Source organism: Phaenicophaeus curvirostris, unplaced genomic scaffold (genome assembly GCF_032191515.1).
Source record: "Phaenicophaeus curvirostris isolate KB17595 unplaced genomic scaffold, BPBGC_Pcur_1.0 scaffold_300, whole genome shotgun sequence".
Taxonomy (NCBI): Eukaryota; Metazoa; Chordata; class Aves; order Cuculiformes; family Cuculidae; genus Phaenicophaeus; species Phaenicophaeus curvirostris.
In genome coordinates, this window is record NW_027206910.1 from 96,183 (window position 1) to 121,613 (window position 25,431).

Consider the following 25,431-nt stretch of genomic DNA (forward strand, 5'->3'; position numbering starts at 1 on the left):
GGATCTATTTGCCCCCCCAGGGGGGTTTTAAGGATCCCAGGAGCCCATTTTGCCCCCCCAGGAGATTTCTGGGGATCCCGGGGTCCCTTTTTCCTAGTTTTTTTTTTTGGGGGGGGGGGGGTCTGAGCTGAAAATAGAACCCTGAGGCCCCTTGGGGACCCCCCCCAGGGCGCCCCCCCCCCCCCCAAACCCCAATAATTAGTATCTTTTCCTACCTCTTTAATTCTTTTAATTCGGAGGGGGCTCCAAGAGGCTTCCCAGGGTGCCCCCCCCCAATAATAAGCACTAATTAGCATTGTCTCCAAGCTCTTTAAGCCTTTTAATTAAGGGGGGGGTCCTCAAGGGGCCTCCCAGAGCGCCCCCCCCCTCAATAAACACTAATTAGCATCTTCTCATACTCCTTTTATCCTTTTAATTAAGGGGGGGGGGCAAGGGGCCTCCCACAGCACCCACCCCCCCAAAAAACATCAATTAGCATCTTCTTCTACATCTTTAATTCTTTTAATTAAGGGGGGGGGGGCCCCAAGGGGCCTCCCAGAGCGCCCCCCCCATAATAAACACTAATTAACATCTTCTTATACCTCTATAATCTTAATTAACAGGGGGGGACAGCAAAGTGCTTCTTCAGCGCCGCCACCTGAGCCTCTGGGGGAGAAAATGGGGGGAGACCCCAAAAATAGGTGAGTTGGAGCCCCCCCCAAACCTAAGACCACCCCCAAAAAACTCCAAAGACCCCCCCCAACACACTCAGAGCCCCCCAAATCCAAGACCCTCTCTAACTCTCTTAGAGCCCCCCCTAAAGCTGAGCTCCCCCCAAATCCAAGCCCCCCCAACAGCCTCAGGGACCCCCAAATCTAAGATCCCCCCACAATGCTCTAAGAGCCCCCCCCAATCTGAGCCCCCCCAAATCCAAGCCCCCCCCAACGCTCTCAGGGACCCCCAAATCAGAGACCCCCCCCAACACTCTGAGAGCCCCCCAAATCTGAGCTCCCCCCAATCCAAGCCCCCCTCCAACTCTCTGAGCCCCCCCACACCCTCTCAGAGCCCCCCAAATCCAAGCCCAAAGACACCCTCAGGGCCCCCCCAAATCCAAGACCCCCTCCAACCCTCTTCCAGCCCCCCCAAATCCAAGCCCCCCCCAACACCCTCAGGGCCCCCCCAAATCCAAGCCCCCTCTAAGTCTCTCAGAGCCCCCCCCCAGTCTGAGCCCCTCTAAATCCAAGCCCCCAACACATTCATTCCCCACCCCCGAAGCCCCCCCCCGGTGTGTTTTGGGGTGCCCCCCCGGTTTTGGGGTCCCCCCTCACCCATGTAGCTCAGCTGCGCCCCCTCCGCCAGCTGCGCCACCTCCCGGGCCGTGTCCTCCAGCTGCACCACGGCCGACAGGGACTGGGGGGGAACGGGGGGTCAGGGACCCCAAAATAACCCCCCCAGAACCCCCACGGGACACAGCGACCCCAAATCCCCGGTGGGACCCCCAAATCCTTCCTTATGGGGCACAGGGACTCCCCCTAAATCTCTCTAGGGCCCCCCAACCCCAACAGGGGACCCAGGAGCCCCCCCAAATCCCCCCCCATGGGGCACAGGGACCCCCAAATCCCTCCTTGTGGGGCACAGGGACCCCCCTCAGCCCCTTGTGGGACACAGGAGCCCCCCCAAATCGCCCCCATGGGGCACAGGCACCCCCAAATCCCTCCTTGTGGGGCACAGGAACCCCCCTCAACCCCTTGTGGGACCCAGGAGCCCCCCCAAATCCCTCCTTGTGGGGCACAGGGACCCCCAAATCCCCCCTTGTGGGGCTCAGGGAACCCCCTCAACCTCCTGTGGGACCCCCAACCCCACCTATGAGACCCGGGAGCCCCCTAAATCTCCCCCCTATGGGGCACAGGGACCCTCCCTCAACCCCCTGTGGGACCCCCAACTCCACCCATGAGTCTCAGGAGCCCCCAGATCCACCCCTATGGGTCCCAGGGACCCCCAAATTCCCTGTGGGACCCCCAAATCCCTCCTTGTGGGGCACAGGGACCTCCAGATCCCCTGTGGGACCCCCAAATCCTTCCTTAGGGGGCACAGGGACTCCCCCTAAATCCCTCTAGGGCCCCCTAACCACCCCAAGGGATCCAGGAGCCCCCCCAAATACCCCCCCATGGGGCACAGGGACCCCCAAATCCCTCCTTGTGGGGCCCAGGGACCCCCCTCAGCCCCCTGTGGGACCCAGGAGCCCCCCCAAATCCCCCCCATGGGGCACAGGGACCCCAAATCCCTCCCCATGAGGCACAGGGAACGCCCTCAACCTCCTGTGGGACCCCCAACCCCACCTATGAGACCCAGGAGCCCCTCTAAATCTCCTCACTATGGGACCCCCAAATCCCTCCTTGTGGGGCATAGGGACCCCCCCCCAACCCCCTCCATGGGGCACAGGGACCCCCAAACACTCTTTTTGACCCCTCCAAATCCCTCTCTATGGGGCACAGGAACCCCCCAAATCACTGTGGGACCCCAAAAGACCCCTGATGGGGGCACAAAGACGCCCCCAAATTCCCCTGATGGGGCACAGGGGCCCCCAAACTCTCCTTTTGACTCCTCCAAATACCCCCATGGGGCACGAGGACCCCAAGTCTCTCCCCATGGGGCACAGGGAACCCCCTCAACCCCCTATAAGACCCCCAACTCCACCTATGAGACCCAGGAGCCCCCCAAATCTCCCCCCATGGGACACAGGGACCCCCAAATCCCTCCTTGTGGGGCACAGGGACCCCCCTCAGCCCCCTGTGGGACCCAGGAGCCCCCCACACATCCCCCCCCATGGGGCATAGGGACCCCCAAATCCCTCCTTGTGGGGCACAGGAACCCCCCTCAACCCCTTGTGGGACCCAGGAGCCCCCCCAAATCCCTCCTTGTGGGGCACAGGGACCCCCAAATCCCCCCTTGTGGGGCACAGGGACCCCCAAATCCCCCCTTGTGGGGCACAGGGACCCCCCTCAGCCCCCTGTGGGACCCAGGAGCCCCCCCAAATCCCCCCCATGGGGCACAAGGACCCCAAATCCCTCCCCATGGGGCACAGGGAACCCCCTCAACCTCCTGTGGGACCCCCAACCCCACCTATGAGACCCAGGAGCCCCTCTAAATCTCCTCACTATGGGACCCCCAAATCCCTCCTTGTGGGGCATAGGGACCCCCCCCAACCCCCTCCATGGGGCACAGGGACCCCCAAACACTCTTTTTGACCCCTCCAAATCCCTCTCTATGGGGCACAGGAACCCCCCAAATCACTGTGGGACCCCAAAAGACCCCTGATGGGGGCACAAAGACTCCCCCAAATTCCCCTGATGGGGCACAGGGGCCCCCAAACTCTCCTTTTGACTCCTCCAAATACCCCCATGGGGCACGAGGACCCCCAAGTCTTTCCCTATGGGGCACAGGGACCCCCAAGTCTCTCCCCATGGGGCACAGGGAACCCCCTCAACCCCCTATAAGACCCCCAACTCCACCTATGAGACCCAGGAGCCCCCCAAATCTCCCCCCATGGGACACAGGGACCCCCAAAGACCTCCTTGTGGGGCACAGGGACCCCCAAATCCCCTCCATGGGGCACAAGGACCCACAAATCCCCCCCCATGGACCACAGGGTCCCCCCAACACCCCCGTTTGGGGGTTCACCCCCTATACCTGCTCCAGTTTCCGCAGGCCCTGCAAGACGGGGGGGGCCAGGGCGCCACAGGGGGCGAGCTGGGGGGCCTTCCCCGTTCCCAGCCCCCCCCCGGGCGCCCCCAGCTCCGACGCCCCAAAAGCCGTGGCCAGGCGGGTCAGATCCCGTGCCGCCACCTCCAGTGCGGGAAGGGCTGGGGGGGCCGGGCCCGGAGACCCCCCCAGTTCAGGGTTCTGTGAGAAAAAAGGGGGGGTCAGGGAGGAAAAAAAAGGGGGTGCGGGGGGGTCCAAGCCCCCTCTCCGGCCTCACCTGTGACTCCAGCAGCTCCAGGCGCTGCCGCAGCCCCCGCAGAGTCGCCGCCAGCTCTGACACCGAGGGACGAGAACGGGGGCTCCTGGAATTTGGGGGGGGTCAGGGTAGATAACGGGGACCCCCCCATACTCCCTAGACCCTTTCCTAGATGCTGCCCCCCCCCCCCCCCCCGATGCCGGTGACCCCCCCTATAACCCCTTCAGGCCCCCCAAGATGCTGCCCTTCCCCATAACCCCCCCTCAACATGCTGGTGACTCCCCAGAACCCCCTCAAGATGCTGGGGACCCCCTATAGCCCCCCTCAAAATGCTGGGGACCCCTCCCAGATGCTAGCGACACCCCAGAACTCCCCTCAAGATGCTGGGGAGCCCCTATAACCCCCCTCAAGATGCAGGGGACCTCCCAAAACTCCCCTCAAGATGCTGGGGACCACCAAAACTCCCCTCAAGATGCTGGTGACACCCCAAAACTCCCCTCAAGATCCTGGGGACCCCCCCATAACCCCCCTCAAAATGCTGCGGACCCCCCATAACCCCCCTAGATGCTGCACCCCCCGCCCCGTACCTGGGTTTTGGGGCGTCCTCATCCAACACGGTGGGGGTTGGGGGCAAAGGGGGGTTCAAGACCACCTCCCCCTCAGGGGACCCCAAAAGCCTGTGTAGGAACTGGGTGATGCGGGCACACCTGGGGGGGGCCCAAAAATCAGAGGGGGGGTCATGAAGAAAGGGGGGGGGCCTCAAAAGAGGAGGGGAGGTGTTCAAAAAAGGAGAGGGGGGGTCCCAAATAAAATGGGGGGGAGCTCAAATGGAGGAGGGGGGGGTCTAAAATGGAGAGTGGAGATGGGGAGGGGGGGTCGGAGCCCCCACCTGTCCTTGTCACAGGCCCCGCTGCCCTCCCCTGCATCCAGCAGGTCCTCAATGAACTCCAGCTGCTGCTCGGGGGGGGCCGTGCCCTGGGGGGACGGACGGACATGGGGTCACCCCAGAGCGCCCCCCAGTTCACCTCCAGTCCCCCCACTTCACCCCTAGGTGACCCAACGCCCCCCAGGCCACAGAGTCCCCCCCCCCAAGACCCCCAATTCCCCCCCCCAAGGTGACCCCAACCCCCTCCAGACCCCCAATTCCCCCCCCAGGTGACCCCAACCCCCTCTAGACCCCCAATTCCCCCCCCCCAGGTGACCCCAACCCCCTCCAGACCCCCAATTCCCCCCCCCCAGGTGACCCCAACCCCCCCCAGCCCCCCAATTCCCCCCCCCAGGTGACCCCAACCCCCTCCAGACCCCCAATTCCGCCCCCTAGGTGACCCCAACCCCCCCAGCCCCCCCAAACCCACCTCTACCAGTGCCAGATCGTCCTCCCGGCACAGCATCAGCTTCGCTCCCAGTGCAGCCACTTCTGGGAGACAAGTGGAAACTGGGGGGACTGGGAATGGGGGCGGGGGGGAGTTTTGGGGGGTGGGGGTGGTTTGGGGGAGGGTAGGAGCTCGGTTTGAGGGGCGGGAGGTGTTTGGGGCTGGTTTGAGGGGTTGGTTTTGGGGGTGGAGGTTGGTTTTCGGGGGTGGTTTCGGGGAGGGAGGGCGGTTTGGGGGGCAGGAGGCCGTCTGGGGGTGGTTTTTAGGGGGTTGGGGGGTGGGTTTGGAGGAGCAGGAACTTAGTTTGACGGGTGGGGACGGTTTGAGGGGTTGGTTTTGGGGGCTGGAGGTTTGTTTTGGGGGGTGATTTTGGGGAGGGAGAGCAGTTTGGGGGGGCCAGAGGGTGCCTGGGGGTGGTTTTGGGGGGGTAGGAGCTTGGTTTGAGGGGTGGGGGCTGTTTGGGGGTGGTGGGGCTGGTTTGAGGGGGTGGTTTGGGGGTGTGAAGGTTGGTTTTGGGGGGCAAGAGGCCGTCTGGGGGTGGATTTTGGGGGGTGGGGGGTGGTTTTGGGGGGTTAGGAGCTTGGTTTGAGGGGTGGGGGCTGTTTGGGGCTGGTTTGAGGGGTTGGTTTTGGGGGTGGAGGTTGGTTTTGGGGGGTGGTTTCGGGGAGGGAGGGCGGTTTGGGGGGCAGGAGGCCATCTGGGGGTGGTTTTTGGGGGGTGGGGGGTGGTTTTCGGGGGATAGGAGCTTGGTTTGAGGGGCGGGGGCTGTGGGGCTTGCTTTGAGGGGTGGGTTTGGGGGGTGGAGGTTGGTTTTGGGGGGCAAGAGGCCGTCTGGGGGTGGTTTTTGGGGGGTGGGGGGTGGTTTTGGGGGGGTAGGAGCTTGGTTTGAGGGGCGGGAGGTGTTTGGGGCTGGTTTGAGGGGTTGGTTTTGGGGGTGGAGGTTGGTTTTGGGGGGTGGTTTTGGGGAGGGAGGGCGGTTTGGGGGGCAGGAGGCCGTCTGGGGGTGGTTTTTAGGGGGTTGGGGGGTGGGTTTGGAGGAGCAGGAACTTAGTTTGACGGGTGGGGACGGTTTGAGGGGTTGGTTTTGGGGGCTGGAGGTTTGTTTTGGGGGGTGATTTTGGGGAGGGAGAGCAGTTTGGGGGGCCAGAGGGTGCCTGGGGGTGGTTTTGGGGGGGTAGGAGCTTGGTTTGAGGGGTGGGGGCTGTTTGGGGCTGGTTTGAGGGGTTGGTTTTGGGGGTGGAGGTTGGTTTTGGGGGGTGGTTTTGGGAAGGGAGGGCGGTTTAGGGGGGCAAGAAGCTGTCTGGGGGTGGTTTTCAGGGGAAAGGAGTTTGGTTTGAGGGGTGGGGGCTGTTTGGGGGTGGTGGGGCTGGCTTGAGGGGGTGGTTTGGGGGTGTGAAGGTTGGTTTTGGGGGGCAAGAGGCCGTCTGGGGGTGGTTTTTGGGGGGTGGGGGGTGGTTTTGGGGGGTTAGGAGCTTGGTTTGAGGGGTGGGGGCTGTTTGGGGCTGGTTTGAGGGGTTGGTTTTGGGGGTGGAGGTTGGTTTTGGGGGTGGTTTTGGGGATGGAGGGCGGTTTGGGAGGGCAGAGGCTGTCTGGGGGTGGTTTGGGGGCAGGGGGGTTCATTTTTGGGGTGCCAGAAGGCAATGTTGGGGGTCGGGGGGGTCTGTACCTCGCAGCCGGGCATCGCGGGGCCCATCCTGCAGGGCAGCCAGGCGGTTGGCGAAGGGGGGATACACCCTGGGGGGGGGGGGGGGGGGGTGAGCAGTGAGGAGGGGGTCACACGGAGCGGGGTGCAGAGTTCGGGGGGCGGTTAAAGTGAGCGCCCCCCACCCCGATACCGGAGGCAGAGCCACTCGAGCAGCTCCAGGCGCTGGAGAGAGGGGGTGCAGAGCAGGCCCAGAGCCTTATCGGGGTCCACAGGCAGCAGCGGCACCACGTCGGGGCATGACAGGGCCTGGGGGGGGGGCAAAAGAGGGATATTGGGGACCACCCCCCCAAGAAACAGGAGCCCTGGGGGTAGCAGCAGCCCCCCTCAGGCAGCAGGACCTCCCAGGACTGAGATCCTGCGATATTGGCGGCTCCCCCCGTCTTTTCTCCTGCTTTTAGGTCCTCAAGAGGAACCAGACCTGCTCCCCCCCCACCAAAGATATCGTGGTCCCCCCCCCTCAAGGTAGCAGAGCCCCCCACCAACATACCAGGAACCCCTCCCACCCCACCAAGAGAAACTGGGGTCTCCCCTCAGGTATCAGACACTCCCCCCCCCCCCCCAAGGCACTGACCCCCCAAGAGAACCAGGACCCCCCTGAGGTGACAGCGACACCCACCCCCAAAGGGTCAGGACCCCCCCCACCCCCAAAGAGAAACCAGGGCCCCCCCCTCACCCCCAAAGAGACACCAGGGCCCCCCCTCACCCCTAAAGAGACACCAGGATGCCCCCCTCACCCCCAAAGAGACACCAGGCCCCCCCCCCCTCACCCCCAAAGAGACACCAGGGCCCCCCCTCACCCCGAAAGAGAAACCAGGACTTCATTCAGGACCTGCCCCTCATCAAGTGGACCAGGGGGACGCCCCCTCCCTCTCCTCAGGACCCAGGGCCCCCCCTTTAGGACCCAGGGCCCCCCTTTAGGACCCAGGGCCCCCCTCTAGGACCCAGGGCCCCCCCTTTAGGACCCAGGGCCTCCCCTTTAGGACCCAGGGACCCCCCGTCCCGCTGTCACCCCGAGCCGCTCCAGCACCGCCGCGGCGGCCGCTGCCGCTGCTGCCGTCGCCGCCGCCATTTCCCGCCCTGAGCGCGCCCCGCCCCCTATTGGCTGATAAACCGCCCGGTTCCGATTCTGATTGGCTGGAGGCGCCCTGGCCCCGCCCCCTATTGGCAGAGAGAGAGAGAGACCGCCCATACCCGCGTCTGATTGGCTGATGCCGCCATGACCCCGCCCCCTCCCGCCTGTGTCCGCCTTGGCCCCGCCCCCACCAGCTGAGCCCGCCTGGCCCCGCCCCATTGGCTGAGACGGATCCTGACTGGCTGGTGCCGCCGTGGCCCCGCCCCCCTGCTGCCATTGACCAATCAAACCCCTTCCCGCGCCGCCGCCGGCCCCGCCCCCCGGGTTTGTTTGGGGGTGGGGGGGGGGCCTGGTGTCTCTTTAGGGGTGAGGGGGGGGCCTGGTGTCTCTTTAGGGGTGAGGGGGGGGCCTGGTGTCTCTTTGGGGGTGAGGGGGGGCCTGGTGTCTCTTTAGGGGTGAGGGGGGGCCCTGGTGTCTCTTTAGGGGTGAGGGGGGGCCTGGTGTCTCTTTAGGGGTGAGGGGGGGCCCTGGTGTCTCTTTAGGGGTGAGGGGGGGCCCTGGTGTCTCTTTAGGGGTGAGGGGGGGGCCTGGTGTCTCTTTGGGGGTGAGGGGGGGGCCTGGTGTCTCTTTGGGGGTGAGGGGGGGCCCTGGTTTCTCTTTGGGGGTGAGGGGGGGCCTGGTGTCTCTTTAGGGGTGAGGGGGGGCCCTGGTGTCTCTTTAGGGGTGAGGGGGGGCCCTGGTGTAGGACAGGACGTGCTGGAGCTTGTCAGTCGCAGACCCTGGGAGGAGTGAGATGGGGTTTTTGTTTAGAGAGGAATGGAGACTGCGGGCTCCGAGCGGATGAGCACGGGTGTCTGTGGCTGCGAGGCAGCGGCCTTGATGAGAGGAGCTGCTGCTGTTGCTGAAAGCAAGTAGATGCTTCAAAAAGGCTCATTTGTATGAACCAGTCTGTGATTGCCTAGTTTAGGGTAAAAACCAATCCGTTTGGAACACGCCTCTTGTAACCACTATAAAAATGTGTTTTAACCACAATAAATCGGACACTTTTGCTTGTATGAAGCTATCGTCCCGTCTCTTATTCGCGGCAAATTGGTGACCCCGACGTGATACGGATGAGATCACCAAAGGCTCAGAGAACCACCGGGCTGCGTGGCGTGCTGCCAAGTCCCACGGAATATTGAATAAGTTGCTGAAACGAAGCAAGATTGAATAAGTTGCTGAAACGAAGCAGACACCGCCCGGTCAAAAATCCCTCTGGAGCATAGAGGTGAGCCGTGGGAAAGTATGAGACGGGGAATCAGGCGTGTTCCCCTGAAAGAGACGTATATGAACTTAGGGAAGCCCTTCTTCAAAAGCGTGGGAAAAATATTTCTGGGCATGATCTCCAAGTAATACTTAAACGGGTACAGGCGAAAATACCCACCGTAACTGCGGCCACTATCTTTACGCGGAAATTCTGGGATGATGTGGGGGTGAAACTGGGGGATGCTATGACAGAGAAAAAAATAAGAGCGAAAAAGCTGGGGGCTCCCTGGCAGAAAGTTTTTGAAGCGTTAAAGGCGCGTGTCGGCTCAAAAAAGCAGAGCGATAATTTCGAGCCGAGTGCAGGATCGTCAACAACTGTGCTAACCCCTCACCTCCCTAAACCGGCTGCGTTTGTCTCTGCACACCCCGACGGGGGGGCTGACGATCCCTTTGATCCGCGACCGCAGGGTCCTGAAAAGGAACCAGACCTCTACCCCCCCGATCCACATGACGTGTGGATTAACATAAGGCGCCAAGCCTTAAAAGAAGGGGAATTAGAAATGGCAAAAAACATAGTGGCCCCTGTTATCTATCAAGGTCGGGGCGCTCAGTGGGAGGCTCTTTCTTTCCCAGTTGTTAAGGAATCGCGCCGTACGGTAACCGAACATGGACTTTCTTCTCCGTATTTTGCGAGTTTATTATCTTCTGGTTTTGATACCTATGTCATGACTCCACGTGATTTAAAATCTCTGGCACGATTGCTACTGACGCCTACACAATATTCTTTGTGGGAAGCTCACTGGAGAAGGGGACTACAGGCACTTCTTTTGACTTATGAGGGTCACGGTAACGCTGATGTAGCCGCGCTAACTGTAGAACAGCTCACAGGCACAGGCCAACATGCTAATCCTGTGGATCAGGTTCGGATCCCACGGGAGGCCCTTGAGGCGACCCGTGAAGAGGCTAAAAAGGCTTTTTTGAAAGTCCCTGATACTCAGAAACCGCAAAAAGCATTTACTACTATTACCCAGGAACCCCGAGAGCCTTATATGCAATTTATAGACAGATTAAAACAGGCTTTGGAACGACAAGTAGATAATGTACGGGCCCGGGAAATGTTATTGTTGAAATTAGCCATTGAAAATGCTAATGCGGATTGTAAGAAATTGTTAAAATCTCTCCCGAAGCCAAATCCTACATTAATTGAAATGGTAGAGGCTTGTAATAGAATTGGCACTATAGATGATAAGTTTGAAACTCTGGCTGCGGCTTTCGCAGCCACGCGTGCCCCGACAAATCAAACAGGACTGGGGAATTGTTACGGTTGTGGTAAACCTGGTCATTTGAAAAGAGATTGTTTAAGTACTAACGCTGGAACTCGATTCCAAACACCTGGAATTTGTCCCAAATGGCGGAGAGGGCGTCATTATGCTAATCAGTGTCGCTCCAAGTATGATTTTCAGGGACAACCGATACAGGGAAAGCGACCACGGGGCGCGGGGCAGCGACGCGTGCGGACACAAATACCACAGCCAACTTTTCGAACCCTCCGGAGGGACACAGCATCGCCTCAAGTCTTCGCCCAGCAACAGCAGGTAGTGCCGGATTGGACTTGGCAACCTCACACACAGTAACATTATTAGATTCCTCGGTTCCCTTATTATCGACAAATGTTTCGGGACCTTTACCCCCCAGGACACAGGCACTGTTGCTAGGAAGGTCATCCGCTACTTTGTCAGGACTTTTTGTCTTACCAGGGGTCATTGACAGCGTTAATGAAATTAAAATTATGGCCTGGACCCCGTTTCCTCCCTGTGCGGTACCGAAAGGTAGCTGTATAGCGCAATGGGTGTTGATTCCCATGGGAACGGATCCCCCTGACTCTCACCGACCCAATCAAAGGAAGGGAGGGTTCGGGGCTACAAGGGACCCACAAATTTTGTGGGTGCAGTCTATCTCTCAAAACCGACCCCTATGTCAATGTACCCTCACTCGTGGGAAACAACTTCCACTGGAAAAGCTTCGTGCCCTTCAAGAATTAGTTGTAGAACAATTGCTGAAAGGACATATTGTGCCTTCTACCAGTCCTTGGAATTTGCCTGTTTTCGTCATCAAAAAACAGTCTGAGAAATGGCGCTTGCTCCACGATCTCAGAAAAATTAATGACGCTGTGGAAGACGTGGGGGCCCTACAACCCGGCCTTCCGTCCCCTACTATGATACCTCGGGACTGGCATTTGACTGTTATCGATCTCAAAGATTGTTTTTTCAATCTCTCCCTGCATCCAGGTGATGCTCCTAAATTCGCTTTTTCTGTTCGTAGCGTTAACATGCAAGCTCCGTTGCAAAGGTCTCAGTGGGTTGTGCTACCACAAGGTATGACAAATAGTCCTACAGTCTGTCAGTGGGATGTGGCTAAAGTGCTCAGCCCCGTCAGGGCCGCTGTGCCCAGAGCTTTCCTGTATCATTATATGGATGATATCCTAGTGGCTGCCCAACGCCACGAGGTCATGGAGGAAGCCGTAGCCCTTGTCGTGCCCGCCGTCGCTTCGGCAGGCCTTTGTACTGCGCCGGAAAACATTCAAAAACCACCCCCATGGGAATATTTGGGCTGGCGTATAAGGGCTCCATCCGTAATTCCGCAACCTTTACGGCTACGGACAGACGGAAAAAACTCACATGATGTACAGAAACTGTTAGGCACAATCAGTTGGGTCCGGCCGCTGTTGGGAATGTCTAACACGGATTTCGGCCCCTTGTTCAAACTGCTCCAGGGAGATACTGACTTGTGTTCCCACCGCAGTCTTGGCCCTGAGGCCACTAACTCCTTACACAAGGTCGCTGCGGCAATCAGCTTGAAACAAGCACATCGGTGGGCTCCCGCGTTACCTTCTTACCTGATCATTTTAAATGCCGCTCGACAGCCTCATGCCCTGATATTTCAACGGGATTTTGAAAAATCAGACCCACTGTTAATTATTGAATGTTAATTGCATCATCACCTGTTACAAAGATTGCTTGTTTTACCAGAATTGACTGATGCGACTTCACGAGAGTGATGCAAGGAATAGCTTGGATGCCTCTGCCTTCTGACTTTCTATCAAAGGGCACTAGAATCACTCATCTGATTTGTTTTTCAGCAATTGTACCCCAAGAAGAGACAGAGGCTGTGGTTCAACTGACCAGTTCGTGATTCTATCAGTGCAGAAACTACAAAAGACTACCATAAGTGAAATATTTCTTAGACAATCGATATAAGCCTTATTAAATACATTTCTGGGACCTTTCACTCTCAAATGTCCACTAAGCCGGCAAACAGGTAAATTTACCTGGGGACCTTTGGAATGAAAGGCTTCAGAAGGAAAAGTTTTAAAATACCTAGCAAAACATGCAGCTGTATGTGTGTGAGTGCACTCCCCCCCCCCCCTTTTTCCTCCTTCCTTTCTAAGTTCTTTTTTTCTTTCTTTCAGCTTTGCAGCAGTCTAAAGGAGTTAAGGGTGTTATCTCTCTAGGAAAATGTTGTGAGAACGCTCTGCATTCCAATGTTGCTCGTCAGCAATTGCTGGGCCCTAGTGCAGACAACCTTTAGGGATAATTGAGGCAATAATAGAGGAAAATTCAAAAGCTTCATTACAAATTATTGAGTGGATATTTTACCACATTAACCCCAAAAAACATACTCACTAAATTTGAAATGATTACAATGATAATCAGCGAGGGAAGAAAAAGAAGTGTTTAGTTATTAGGCCAAGGCTCGACAATCATTTCTATCCCAATGACAAAAGAATGTGCTAAGTGGTACACGGTAAATATTTTGAATTTATAAGTAGATCTAATAGATGATCCAGAAAGTCTTGATCTCCATTTACCAAGTCATGGCATTATTGAACGTGCCCCTCAAGTAATAAAGGCATTGTTAGCAAAGCAGAAAACGGGGGGAGTCAGGAGAGACACCAAGGAGCAATGGAGTAATATCCATGTGAAGGGGGGAGGGGGATGTGAAGGGGGAGGGGGTTGAGCCCAGGCTAGACAGGAACGAGCCTGGACGTGGGGAATTGGTGACTGGGAGAGGGTGCGCGGGCGAGGACCACCAGTACCTCACCGCACAGAAAGTGGGGGAGAACACCCCTCGGGGTGCCAAGGGAGATGCAGGCACGCTGGTGTCAACTACTCCAGTTACCAGGCAGTTGGGAACGAGCCCTGTTCCCTCTAGGAGGGCTGAAGGCTCGGCAGCTCAGCTGAAGGGCATTTACACCAATGCACGCAGCCTGGGGAATAAGAAGGAAGAGCTGGAAGCTGTCGTAGGGCAAGGGGCCTATGATGTCGTTGCCATCACGGAAACGTGGTGGGACGACTCATATAACTGGAGTGCGGCTATGGTGGGGTACAAGCTTTTCAGGCGGGACAGGAAGGGCAGGAGAGGAGGCGGGGTAGCCCTCTTTGTGAGGGAGGACTTGGACTCCATTGAGATGGAGCGTGGCCATCAGGAGGTGGAGTGCCTGTGGGTCAAAATCAGAGGAGCCCACCAGAAGGTAGATTTTGTGATGGGAGTCTGTTACAGACCTCCCAGCCAAGGAGAAGCAGCTGAGGAGCTCTTCTGTGAGCAGCTGGGGTTAATCTCTAGCTCCATGCCTCTCGTTCTGGTGGGAGACTGCAATCTGCCTGATATCTGCTGGGAGTACAACACAGCAGAAAGGAAGCAGTCTAGGAGGTTCCTGGAGTGCGTGGGAGACAACGTCCTCGCACAGCTGGTGAATGAACCAACCAGGGAGGGTGCCCTCCTGGACCTGCTGTTGGTGAACAGAGAAGGCCTTGTGGGGGATGTGGCGGGAGGTGGACGCCTAGGACTGAGCGACCATGAGATGATAAAATTTTCTGTTCTAGGTGAAGTGAAGAGGGTGGTTAGCAAGACGGTAGCATTAAATTTCCAGAGGGCAGACTGTGATCTCTTCAGCAGGCTGGTTGGCGAAGTCTCATGGGAGACAGAACTCAAGGGCAAGGGAGCCCAGGAGGGCTGGGAGCTCTTCAAAAGGGTGGTCCTAGCAGCTCAGGAGAAAGCCATCCCCGCGGTCCGGAAAAAAAGCCGGCAGGGGAGAAAGCCAGCTTGGTTGAATAGAGAGATCTTGAGGGATATCAAGAAGAAGAGAAATGTTTATGGGCTCTGGAAGAAGGGACAGGCCTCTTGGGTGGACTACAGGAGGGAAGTGAGATTGTGTAGGGGAAAAATCAGAAGGGCTAAGGCTCAGCTAGAAATTGGATTGGCCAAGTCTGTGAAAGAGAACAAAAAATCTTTCTACAAACATATAAATAATAAAAGGCGGACTAGGGAGACCATACAGTCCCCATTGGACACAGAAGGAACAACAGTGACAGGGGATGAGGACAAGGCTGAGGTACTTAATGCCTTCTTTGCCTCAGTCTTTAGTCGTAAGGAGGGTCGTTCCGTCTGTGGACAAACCCAGGAGCTAGAGGAGCAGAATGAGGCTCCCGTGATCCAAGAGGAGGTGGTCAGAGCCTTGCTAGCCCGACTGGACAGCCACCAGTCTATGGGGCCGGACGGGATCCACCCTAGGGTACTGAAGGAGCTGGCGGGTGTGCTGGCCAAAGCCCTTTCCATCATCTTCCAACAGTCCTGGAAGGCTGGGGAAGTCCCACTGGACTGGAGGCTGATGTTGTGCCTGTCAGTCTGACCTCAGTGCCAGGGAAGGTCATGGAGCAGGTGATCTTGAGTGCCATCATGAAGCACATGCAAGAGAACCGGGGGATCAGGCCCAGTCAACACGGGTTCACAAAAGGCAGGTCTTGCCAGACTAACCTGATCGCCTTCTATGACAAAGTGACTCGGCTGCTGGATGAGGGAAAGGCTGTGGATGGATCTTCTTGGACTTCAGTAAAGCCTTTGACACAGTTTCTCACAGCGTTCTGCTTGAGAAACTGTCACCTCTGGCCTGGCCAGGCGCACACTCTCCTGGGTGGAAAACTGGTTGGCTGGAGGGCCCAGAGAGTGGTGGGAGATGGAGTTAACTCCAGCTGGAGGCCAGTGACAAGTGGGGTTCCCCAGGGCTCAGGGCTGGCTCCAGCCCTGTTCAATGTCTTCATCAATGACCTGGATGAAGGCACCGAGTGCACCCTGAGCAAGTTTGCGGACGACACTAAGCTGGGTGGAAGTGTCGATCTGCTGGAGGGTCGGGAGGCTCCAAAGGGATCTGAACAGGCTGGACCGCTGGGCAGAGTCCAATGGCAGGAGGTTAAACAAGGCCAAATGCCGGGTCCTGCACTTGGGGCACAACAACCCTGAGCAGCTACAGACTGGGAGAAGTCTGTCTAGAAAGCTGCCTGGAGGAGAGGGACCTGGGGGTGTTGGTTGACAGCGACTGAACATGAGCCAGCAGTGGCCCAGGTGGCCAAGAAGGCCAATGGCATCTTGGCTTGGATCAGAAACGGCGTGACCAGCAGGTCCAGGGAGGTTCTTCTCCCTCTGGACTCGGCACTGGGGAGACCGCTCCTCGAATCCTGTGTTCAGTTCTGGGCCCCTCACCACAAGAAGGATGCTGAGGCTCTGGAGAGAGTCCAGAGAAGAGCAACAAAGCTGGTGAAAGGGCTGGAGAACAGGCCTTATGAGGAGCGGCTGAGAGAGCTGGGGGTGTTTAGCCTGGAGAAGAGGAGGCTGAGGGGAGACCTCATTGCTCTCTCCAACTCCCTGAAAGGACATTGTAGAGAGGAGGGAGCTGGGCTCTTCTCCCAAGGGACAGGGGACAGGACAAGAGGGAATGGCCTCAAGCTCCGCCAGGGGAGGTTTACGCTAGACGTTAGGAAAAAATTCTTTACAGAAAGGGTCATTGGGCACTGGAACAGGCTGCCCAGGGAGGGGGTTGAGTCGCCTTCCCTGGAGGGGTTTAAGGCACGGGTGGATGAGGTGCTGAGGGACATGGGTTAGTGTTTGATGGGAACGGTTGGACTCGATGATCCGGTGGGTCTCTTCCAACCTGGTTATTCTGTGATTCTGTGAATATGTAATGAATTTTTTGCGATTAGCGGGAGATAATCAAATTGTGTCGAAGTTGAAGCATGTACAAACCGTGTCATCAAAATCAGAGCAAATATAAGACAATGTGAAAGTGCTATTGAAAACCAGTTCTTATGGGCAATGGACAGGTCTGTATAAGCTACTGACACGGGGACGAGGTTCTGCTTGTGTTTTTATTCACTTTATTCGCGGCAGGGGGATACAGACCCTATTTGGGGGGTATAGGGAGACTATGGGGGGATATAGGGACCACATGGGGGGGTATGGGGGCTCTAGGGGGAGTATAGAGACCCTATCGGGGGGTATGGGGGCTCTGTGGGGGGGTATAGGGAGACTATGGGGGCTCTATGGGGGGATATAGGAGCCCTGTGTGGGGTATGAGTGATCTAGGGGGTTGTATAGGGACCCCATGGGGGGGATAGGGAACACATCGGGGGGTATGGGGGCTCTGTGGGGGAGTATAGAGACCCTATCGGGGGGTATAGGGAGACTATGCGGGTCTATGGGAGGATATAGGGGCCCTGTGCAGGGTATGAGTGACCTATGGGGGGGTATGCGGACCACATGGCGGGGTATGGGGGCTCTGTGGGGGAGTATAGAGACCATATCGGGGGGTATAGGGACCCTGGTGGGGCGTATGGGGGCTCTGTGGGGGGATATAGGGCCCCTGTGGTGGGGAATGGGGGCTCTGTGGGGGAGTATAGAGACCCTATCGGGGGGTATAGGGACCCTGGCGGGGGGTATGGGGGCTCTATGGGGGGGTATAGGGACCCTATGTGGTGATAGGGACCCTGTGGTGGGGTATGGGAGCTCTGGGGGGTGGTATAGAGACCCCATGAGGTCTTACGGGGGCACTTTGGGGGGGCATAGGCAGCCTACAGGGTGATAAGGACCCTGTGGTGGGGTATGGGGGCTCTATGGGGCAGTATAGAGACCCTATAGTGGGGTATAGAGACCCTGTAGAATGGTATGAGAGTTCCATAGAGGGGTATAGGGATTCTATAGGGGGTTGTAGGTCGTCTACAGGGTGATAAGGACCGGGTGGTGGTGTATAGGGACCCTGTGGGGTGATAAGGACCCAGTGGTGGGGCATGGGGGCTCTACGGGGGGATATAGGTACCCTATGGGGGGGTGTAGGCAGCCTACAGGGTGATAAAGACCCAGTGGTGGGGTATGGGGGCTCTATGGGGGGGTATAGGGACCCTATGTGGGGCATAGGGACCGTAAGGGTAGCTATAGAGACCCTGTGAGGCATATAGGGAACCTATGAAGGGGAATAAAAATCCTATAGGGGCCTATAGAGGCTCTATGGGGCATGGAGAAGGTCTGTAGGGATTGGGGGGGGGCTATAAGGACCCCATGGGTGGGGCCATAGGGAGTCTATGGCGCTGGGGGGGGTCAATAGGAACCCTATCAAGGCTACAGGGACCCTATGGGGTCAGTGGGATGGGGCTATAGGGGCTCTATGGGGCAGGAGGGGCCACTGGCGACCCCATAGGATGCTGTGGGGCCCTATAGGTCCCTATGGGGCAGGGGCCCCCCCTAAGGAAATGAGGCAGCGCCGGAAGCAGGGGGGTCGTTATCAGGGGGTAATTAACGGGGACTCATTAAGGCGCTGTCACTCATTAGCGGGGGTTCGTTAAGGGGGGGGGGCATTAAGACTCATCCTTGCAGACGCGTGTTACACACCTTCATGGGGTCCCAGGCCTCCATTGGGACCCCCCCAGAGGGTTTTTGGGGGTCCCAGGGGTCCATTTTGCCCCCCCCGGGGGATTTTGGGGACCCCACAGATCAATTTTGCCCCCCCCGAGTGGTTTGGGGGGGGTCTCAGGGGTCCATTCCCCCCCACACTTGGTTTCTGAGGACCCCAGGGGTCCATTCTGCCCCCCCCCGAGGATTTTTGGGGTTCCCAGGGGTCCATTTTGTTCCCCCAGGGTTTTTTTGGGGACCCCAGCGATCTATTTGCCCCCCCAGGGGGGTTTTAAGGATCCCAGGAGCCCATTTTGCCCCCCCAGGAGATTTCTGGGGATCCCGGGGTCCCTTTTTCCTAGTTTTTTTTTTTGGGGGGGGGGTCTGAGCTGAAAATAGAACCCTGAGGCCCCTTGGGGACCCCCCCCCGGGCGCCCCCCCCCCCCAAACCCCAATAATTAGTATCTTTTCCTACCTCTTTAATTCTTTTAATTCGGAGGGGGCTCCAAGAGGCTTCCCAGGGTGCCCCCCCCCCAATAATAAGCACTAATTAGCATTGTCTCCAAGCTCTTTAAGCCTTTTAATTAAGGGGGGGGTCCTCAAGGGGCCTCCCAGAGCGCCCCCCCCTCAATAAACACTAATTAGCATCTTCTCATACTCCTTTTATCCTTTTAATTAAGGGGGGGGGCAAGGGGCCTCCCACAGCACCCACCCCCCAAAAAACATCAATTAGCATCTTCTTCTACATCTTTAATTGTTTTAATTAAGGGGGGGGGGGCCCAAGGGGCCTCCCAGAGCGCCCCCCCCATAATAAACACTAATTAACATCTTCTTATACCTCTTTAATCTTAATTAATGGGGGGGGACACCAAAGTGCTTCTTCAGCGCCGCCACCTGAGCCTCTGGGGGAGAAAATGGGGGGAGACCCCAAAAATAGGTGAGTTGGAGCCCCCCCCAAACCTAAGACCCCCCCCAAAAAACTCCAAAGACCCCCCCCCAACACACTCAGAGCCCCCCAAATCCAAGACCCTCTCTAACTCTCTTAGAGCCCCCCCTAAAGCTGAGCTCCCCCCAAATCCAAGCCCCCCCAACAGCCTCAGGGACCCCCAAATCTAAGATCCCCCCACAATGCTCTAAGAGCCCCCCCAATCTGAGCCCCCCCAAATCCAAGCCCCCCCCAACGCTCTCAGGGACCCCCCAAATCAGAGACCCCCCCAACACTCTGAGAGCCCCCCAAATCTGAGCTCCCCCCAATCCAAGCCCCCCTCCAACTCTCTGAGCCCCCCAACACCCTCTCAGAGCCCCCACAAATCCAAGCCCCAAGACACCCTCAGGGCCCCCCCAAATCCAAGACCCCCTCCAACTCTCTTCCAGCCCCCCCAATCTGAGTCCCCCCAAATCCAAGCCCCCCCCAACACCCTCAGGGCCCCCCCAAATCCAAGCCCCCTCTAAGTCTCTCAGAGCCCCCCCCCCAGTCTGAGCCCCTCTAAATCCAAGCCCCCAACACATTCATTCCCCACCCCCGAAGCCCCCCCCCCCCCGGTGTGTTTTGGGGTGCCCCCCCGGTTTTGGGGTCCCCCCTCACCCATGTAGCTCAGCTGTGCCCCCTCCGCCAGCTGCGCCACCTCCCGGGCCGTGTCCACCAGCTGCACCACGGCCGACAGGGACTGGGGGGGAACGGGGGGTCAGGGACCCCAAAATAACCCCCCCAGAACCCCCACGGGACACAGGGACCCCCAAATCCCCGGTGGGACCCCCAAATCCTTCCTTAGGGGGCACAGGGACACCCCCTAAATCCCTCTAGGGCCCCCCAACCCCAACATGGGATCCAGGAGCCCCCCCAAATCCCCCCCCATGGGGCACAGGGACCCCCAAATCCCTCCTTGTGGGGCACAGGGACCCCCCTCAGCCCCCTGTGGGACCCAGGAGCCCCCCACACATCCCCCCCCATGGGGCATAGGGACCCCCAAATCCCTCCCCATGGGGCACAGGGAACGCCCTCAACCTCCTGTGGGACCCCCAATCCCACCTATGAGACCCAGGAGCCCCTCTAAATCTCCCCACTATGGGACCCCCAAATCCCTCCTTGTGGGGCATAGGGACCCCCCCCAACCCCCTCCATGGGGCACAGGGACCCCCAAACACTCTTTTTGACCCCTCCAAATCCCTCTCTATGGGGCACAGGAACCCCCCAAATCACTGTGGGACCCCAAAAGACCCCTGATGGGGGCACAAAGACTCCCCCAAATTCCCCTGATGGGGCACAGGGGCCCCCAAACTCTCCTTTTGACTCCTCCAAATACCCCCATGGGGCACGAGGACCCCCAAGTCTTTCCCTATGGGGCACAGGGACCCCCAAGTCTCTCCCCATGGGGCACAGGGAACCCCCTCAACCCCCTATAAGACCCCCAACTCCACCTATGAGACCCAGGAGCCCCCCAAATCTCCCCCCATGGGACACAGGGACCCCCAAAGACCTCCTTGTGGGGCACAGGGACCCCCAAATCCCCTCCATGGGGCACAAGGACCCACAAATCCCCCCCCATGGACCACAGGGTCCCCCCAACACCCCCGTTTGGGGGTTCACCCCCTATACCTGCTCCAGTTTCCGCAGGCCCTGCAAGACGGGGGGGGCCAGGGCGCCACAGGGGGCGAGCTGGGGGGCCTTCCCCGTTCCCAGCCCCCCCCCGGGCGCCCCCAGCTCCGACGCCCCAAAAGCCGTGGCCAGGCGGGTCAGATCCCGTGCCGCCACCTCCAGTGCGGGAAGGGCTGGGGGGGCCGGGCCCGGAGACCCCCCCAGTTCAGGGTTCTGTGAGAAAAAAGGGGGGGTCAGGGAGGAAAAATAGGGGGTGCGGGGGGGTCCAAGCCCCCTCTCCGGCCTCACCTGTGACTCCAGCAGCTCCAGGCGCTGCCGCAGCCCCCGCAGAGTCGCCGCCAGCTCTGACACCGAGGGACGAGAACGGGGGCTCCTGGAATTTGGGGGGGGTCAGGGTAGATAACGGGGACCCCCCCATACTCCCTAGACCCTTTCCTAGATGCTGCCCCCCCCCCCCGATGCCGGTGACCCCCCCTATAACCCCTTCAGGCCCCCCAAGATGCTGCCCTTCCCCATAACCCCCCCTCAACATGCTGGTGACTCCCCAGAACCCCCTCAAGATGCTGGGGACCCCCTATAACCCCCCTCAAAATGCTGGGGACCCCTCCCAGATGCTAGCGACACCCCAGAACTCCCCTCAAGATGCTGGGGACCCCCAGAACCCCCCTCAAGATGCTGGGGACCTCCCCCAGATGCTGGCAACACCCCAAAACTCCCCTCAAGATGCTGGGGACCCCCCAGAACTCCCCTCAAGATGCTGGGGACCCCCCAAAACTCCCCTCAAGATGCTGGTGACACCCCAAAACTCCCCTCAAGATGCTGGGGACCCCCCTATAACCCCCCTCAAAATGCTGGGGACCCCCCCATAACCCCCCTAGATGCTGCACCCCCCCCCCCCAGTACCTGGGTTTTGGGGCGTCCTCATCCAACACGGTGGGGGTTGGGGGCAAAGGGGGGTTCAAGACCACCTCCCCCTCAGGGGACCCCAAAAGCCTGTGTAGGAACTGGGTGATGCGGGCACACCTGGGGGGGGGCCCAAAAATCAGAGGGGGGGTCATGAAGAAGGGGGGGGGGGGGGGCCCTCAAAAGAGGAGGTGGGGTGTTACAAAAAGGAGAGGGGGGGTCCCAAATAAAATGGGGGGGGAGCTCAAATGGAGGAGGGGGGCGGTCTAAAATGGAGGAGGGGGGGTCTAAAATGGAGAGTGGAGATGGGGAGGGGGGGTCGGAGCCCCCACCTGTCCTTGTCACAGACCCCGCTGCCCTCCCCTGCATCCAGCAGGTCCTCAATGAACTCCAGCTGCTGCTCGGGAGGGGCCATGCCCTGGGGGGGGGACGGACATGGGGTCACCCCAGAGCGCCCCCGAGTTCACCTCCAGTCCCCCCACTTCACCCCTAGGTGACCCCCCAGGCCACAGAGTCCCCCCCCCAAGACCCCCAATTCACCCCCCCAAGGTGACCCCAACTCCCTCCAGACCCCCAATTCCACCCCCCAAGGTGACCCCAACTCCCTCCAGACCCCCAATTAACCCCCCCAAAGTGACCCAACCCCCCCCCCAGCCCCCGAATTCCCCCCCCAGGTGACCCCAACTCCCTCCAGCCCCCCAATTCCCCCCCCCAGGTGACCCCAACCCCCTCCAGCCCCCCAATTCCCCCCCCCAGGTGACCCCAACACCCCGCAGGCCCCACATTCCCCCCCCCAGGTGACCCCAACCCCCTCCAGACCCCCAATTCCCCCCCCTAGGTGACCCCAACCCCCCCAGCCCCCCCAAACCCACCTCTACCAGTGCCAGATCGTCCTCCCGGCACAGCATCAGCTTCGCTCCCAGTGCAGCCACTTCTGGGAGACAAGTGGAAACTGGGGGGACTGGGAATGGGGGCGGGGGGGAGTTTTGGGGGGTGGGGATGGTTTGGGGGCGGGTAGGAGCTCGGTTTGAGGGGCGGGAGGTGTTTGGGGCTGGTTTGAGGGGTTGGTTTTGGGGGTGGAGGTTGGTTTTGGGGGGTGGTTTTGGGAAGGGAGGGCGGTTTAGGGGGCCAAGAAGCTGTCTGGGGGTGGTTTTCGGGGGATAGGAGTTTGGTTTGAGGGGTGGGGGCTGTTTGGGGGTGGTGGGGCTGGTTTGAGGGGGTGGATTGGGGGGGTGAAGATTGGTTTTGGGGGGCAAGAGGCCGTCTGGGGGTGGTTTTTGGGGGGTGGTTTTGGGGGGGTAGGAGCTTGGTTTGAGGGGTGGGGGCTGTGGGGCTGGTTTGAGGGGTTGGTTTGGGGGGTGGAGTTTGGTTTTGGGGGGAGGTTTTGGGGAGGGAATTCGGTTTGGGGGTCAAGAGGGTGTCTGGGGGTGGTTTTTGGGGGTAGGAGTTTGTTTTGAGGGGTCAGGGCTGTTTGGAGGTGGTGGGGCTGGTTTGATGGGTCGGTTTGGGGGGGTGAAGGTTGGTTTTGGGGGGCAAGAGGCTGTCTGGGGGTGGTTTTTGGGGGGTGGTTTTGGGGGGTAGGAACTTGGTTTGAGGGGCGGGGGCTGTTTGGGGCTGGTTTGAGGGGTTGGTTTTGGGGGTGGAGGTTGGTTTTGGGGAGGGAGAGCGGTTTGGGGGGGCAGAGGCTGTCTGGGGGTGGTTCGGGGGCAGGGGGGTTCATTTTTGGGGTGCCAGAAGGCAATGTTGGGGGTCGGGGGGTCTGTACCTCGCAGCCGGGCATCGCGGGGCCCATCCTGCAGGGCAGCCAGGCGGTTGGCGAAGGGGGGATACACCCTGGGGGGGGGGGGGGGGGTGAGCAGTGAGGAGGGGGTCACACGGAGCGGGGTGCAGAGTTCGGGGGGCGGTTAAAGTGAGCGCCCCCCACCCCGATACCGGAGGCAGAGCCACTCGAGCAGCTCCAGGCGCTGGAGAGAGGGGGTGCAGAGCAGGCCCAGAGCCTTATCGGGGTCCACAGGCAGCAGCGGCACCACGTCGGGGCATGACAGGGCCTGGGGGGGGGGGGGGGCAAAAGAGGGATATTGGGGACCACCCCCCCAAGAAACAGGAGCCCTGGGGGTAGCAGCAGCCCCCCCTCAGGCAGCAGGACCTCCCAGGACTGAGATCCTGCGACATTGGCGGCTCCCCCCGTCTTTTCTCCTGCTTTTAGGTCCCCAAGAGGAACCAGACCTGCTCCCCCCCCACCAAAGATATCGTGGTCCCCCCCCCCAAGGTAGCAGAGCCCCCCACCAACATACCAGGAACCCCTCCCACCCCACCAAGAGAAACTGGGGTCTCCCCTCAGGTATCAGACACTCCCCCCCCCCCAAGGCACTGACCCCCCAAGAGAACCAGGACCCCCCTGAGGTGACAGCGACACCCACCCCCAAAGGGTCAGGACCCCCCCACCCCCAAAGAGAAACCAGGGCCCCCCCCTCACCCCCAAAGAGAAACCAAGGACCCCCCTTCACCCCTAAAGAGACACCAGGATCCCCCCCTCACCCCCAAAGAGACACCAGGGTCCCCCCTCACCCCGAAAGAGAAACCAGGACTTCATTTAGGACCTGCCCCTCATCAAGTGGACCAGGGGGACGCACCCTCCCTCTCCTCAGGACCCAGGGCCCCCCCTTTAGGACCCAGGGCCCCCCCTTTAGGACCCAGGGCCCCCCCTTTAGGACCCAGGGACCCCCCGTCCCGCTGTCACCCCGAGCCGCTCCAGCAAAGCCGCGGCGGCCGCCTCCTCCAACGCCGCCGCCATTTCCCGCCCTGAGCGCGCCCCGCCCCCTATTGGCTGATAAACCGCCCGGTTCCGCTTCTGATTGGCTGAAGGCGCCCTGGCCCCGCCCCCTATTGGCAGAGAGAGAGAGAGAGACCGCCCATACCCGCGTCTGATTGGCTGATGCCGCCATGACCCCGCCCCCTCCCGCCTGTGTCCGCCTTGGCCCCGCCCCCACCAGCTGAGCCCGCCTGGCCCCGCCCCATTGGCTGAGACGGATCCTGACTGGCTGGTGCCGCCGTGGCCCCGCCCCCCTGCTGCCATTGACCAATCAAACCCCTTCCCGCGCCGCCGCCGGCCCCGCCCCCCGGGTTTGTTTTGGGGTGGGGGGGGGGGTCCTGGTGTAGGACAGGACGTGCTGGAGCCCTGGGACCCCATGAAGGTGTGTAACACGCGTCTGCAAGGATGAGTCTTAATGATCCCCCCTTAACGAACCCCTGCTAATGAGTGACAGTGCCTTAATGAGTCCCCGTTAATTACCCCCTGATAACAACCCCCCTGCGCTATCAGGGCCCGGGCAGCTGCTTCCGGCGCTGCCTCATTTCCTTAGGGGGGGGCCCAGCCCCATAGGGACCTATAGGGACCTATAGGGCCCCACAGCATCCTATGGGGTCACCGCTGGCCCCTCCTGCCCCATAGGGACCTATAGGGCCCCACAACATCCTATGGGGTCGCCAGTGGCCCCTCCTGCCCCATAGGGACCTATAGGGCCCCACAGCATCCTATGGGGTCGCCAGTGGCCCCTCCTGCCCCATAGAGCCCCTATAGCCCCATCCCACTGACCCCATAGGGTCCCTGTAGCCTTGATAGGGTTCCTATTGACCCCCCCCAGCGCCATAGACTCCCTATGGCCCCACCCATGGGGTCCTTATAGCCCCCCCCCAATCCCTACAGACCTTCTCCATGCCCCATAGAGCCTCTATAGGCCCCTATAGGATTTTTATTCCCCTTCATAGGTTCCCTATATGCCTCACAGGGTCTCTATAGCTACCCTTACGGTCCCTATGCCCCACATAGGGTCCCTATAACCCCCCATAGAGCCCCCATACCCCACCACTGGGTCTTTATCACCC

General features: G+C 59.7%; 2 protein-coding genes across 3 annotated transcripts; both read right to left on the reverse strand.

Moving 5' to 3' along the window:
* Positions 1-509: 509 nt before the first annotated feature.
* On the reverse strand, positions 510-9,841 carry LOC138734905 (HAUS augmin-like complex subunit 7). Its single transcript, XM_069882731.1, has 12 exons — positions 9,735-9,841; positions 9,511-9,575; positions 8,025-8,173; positions 7,146-7,261; positions 6,977-7,044; positions 5,293-5,354; positions 4,827-4,912; positions 4,525-4,644; positions 3,959-4,043; positions 3,670-3,882; positions 1,308-1,389; positions 510-645 (listed from the first exon to the last, which is right to left on the reverse strand). Exons 1-12 carry the CDS (start codon positions 9,839-9,841, stop codon positions 596-598), a joined length of 1,203 nt encoding a protein of 400 aa, XP_069738832.1. The 3' UTR covers positions 510-595.
* An 8,943-nt stretch (positions 9,842-18,784) lies between these two features.
* LOC138734904 (HAUS augmin-like complex subunit 7) lies at positions 18,785-24,368 on the reverse strand. Of its 2 annotated transcripts, none has more exons than XM_069882728.1 (10): positions 24,287-24,368; positions 23,479-23,594; positions 23,312-23,379; positions 22,419-22,477; positions 21,879-21,964; positions 21,547-21,666; positions 20,932-21,016; positions 20,644-20,856; positions 19,633-19,714; positions 18,785-18,949 (listed from the first exon to the last, which is right to left on the reverse strand). In XM_069882728.1, the coding sequence occupies exons 1-10, from the start codon at positions 24,338-24,340 to the stop codon at positions 18,900-18,902; spliced, it is 933 nt and encodes a 310-aa protein (XP_069738829.1). In that variant the 5' UTR covers positions 24,341-24,368; the 3' UTR covers positions 18,785-18,899. The 2 variants fall into 2 exon arrangements, with proteins under 2 accessions (XP_069738829.1, XP_069738828.1); XM_069882727.1 differs by having other exon boundaries at positions 22,419-22,480.
* Positions 24,369-25,431: the final 1,063 nt, after the last annotated feature.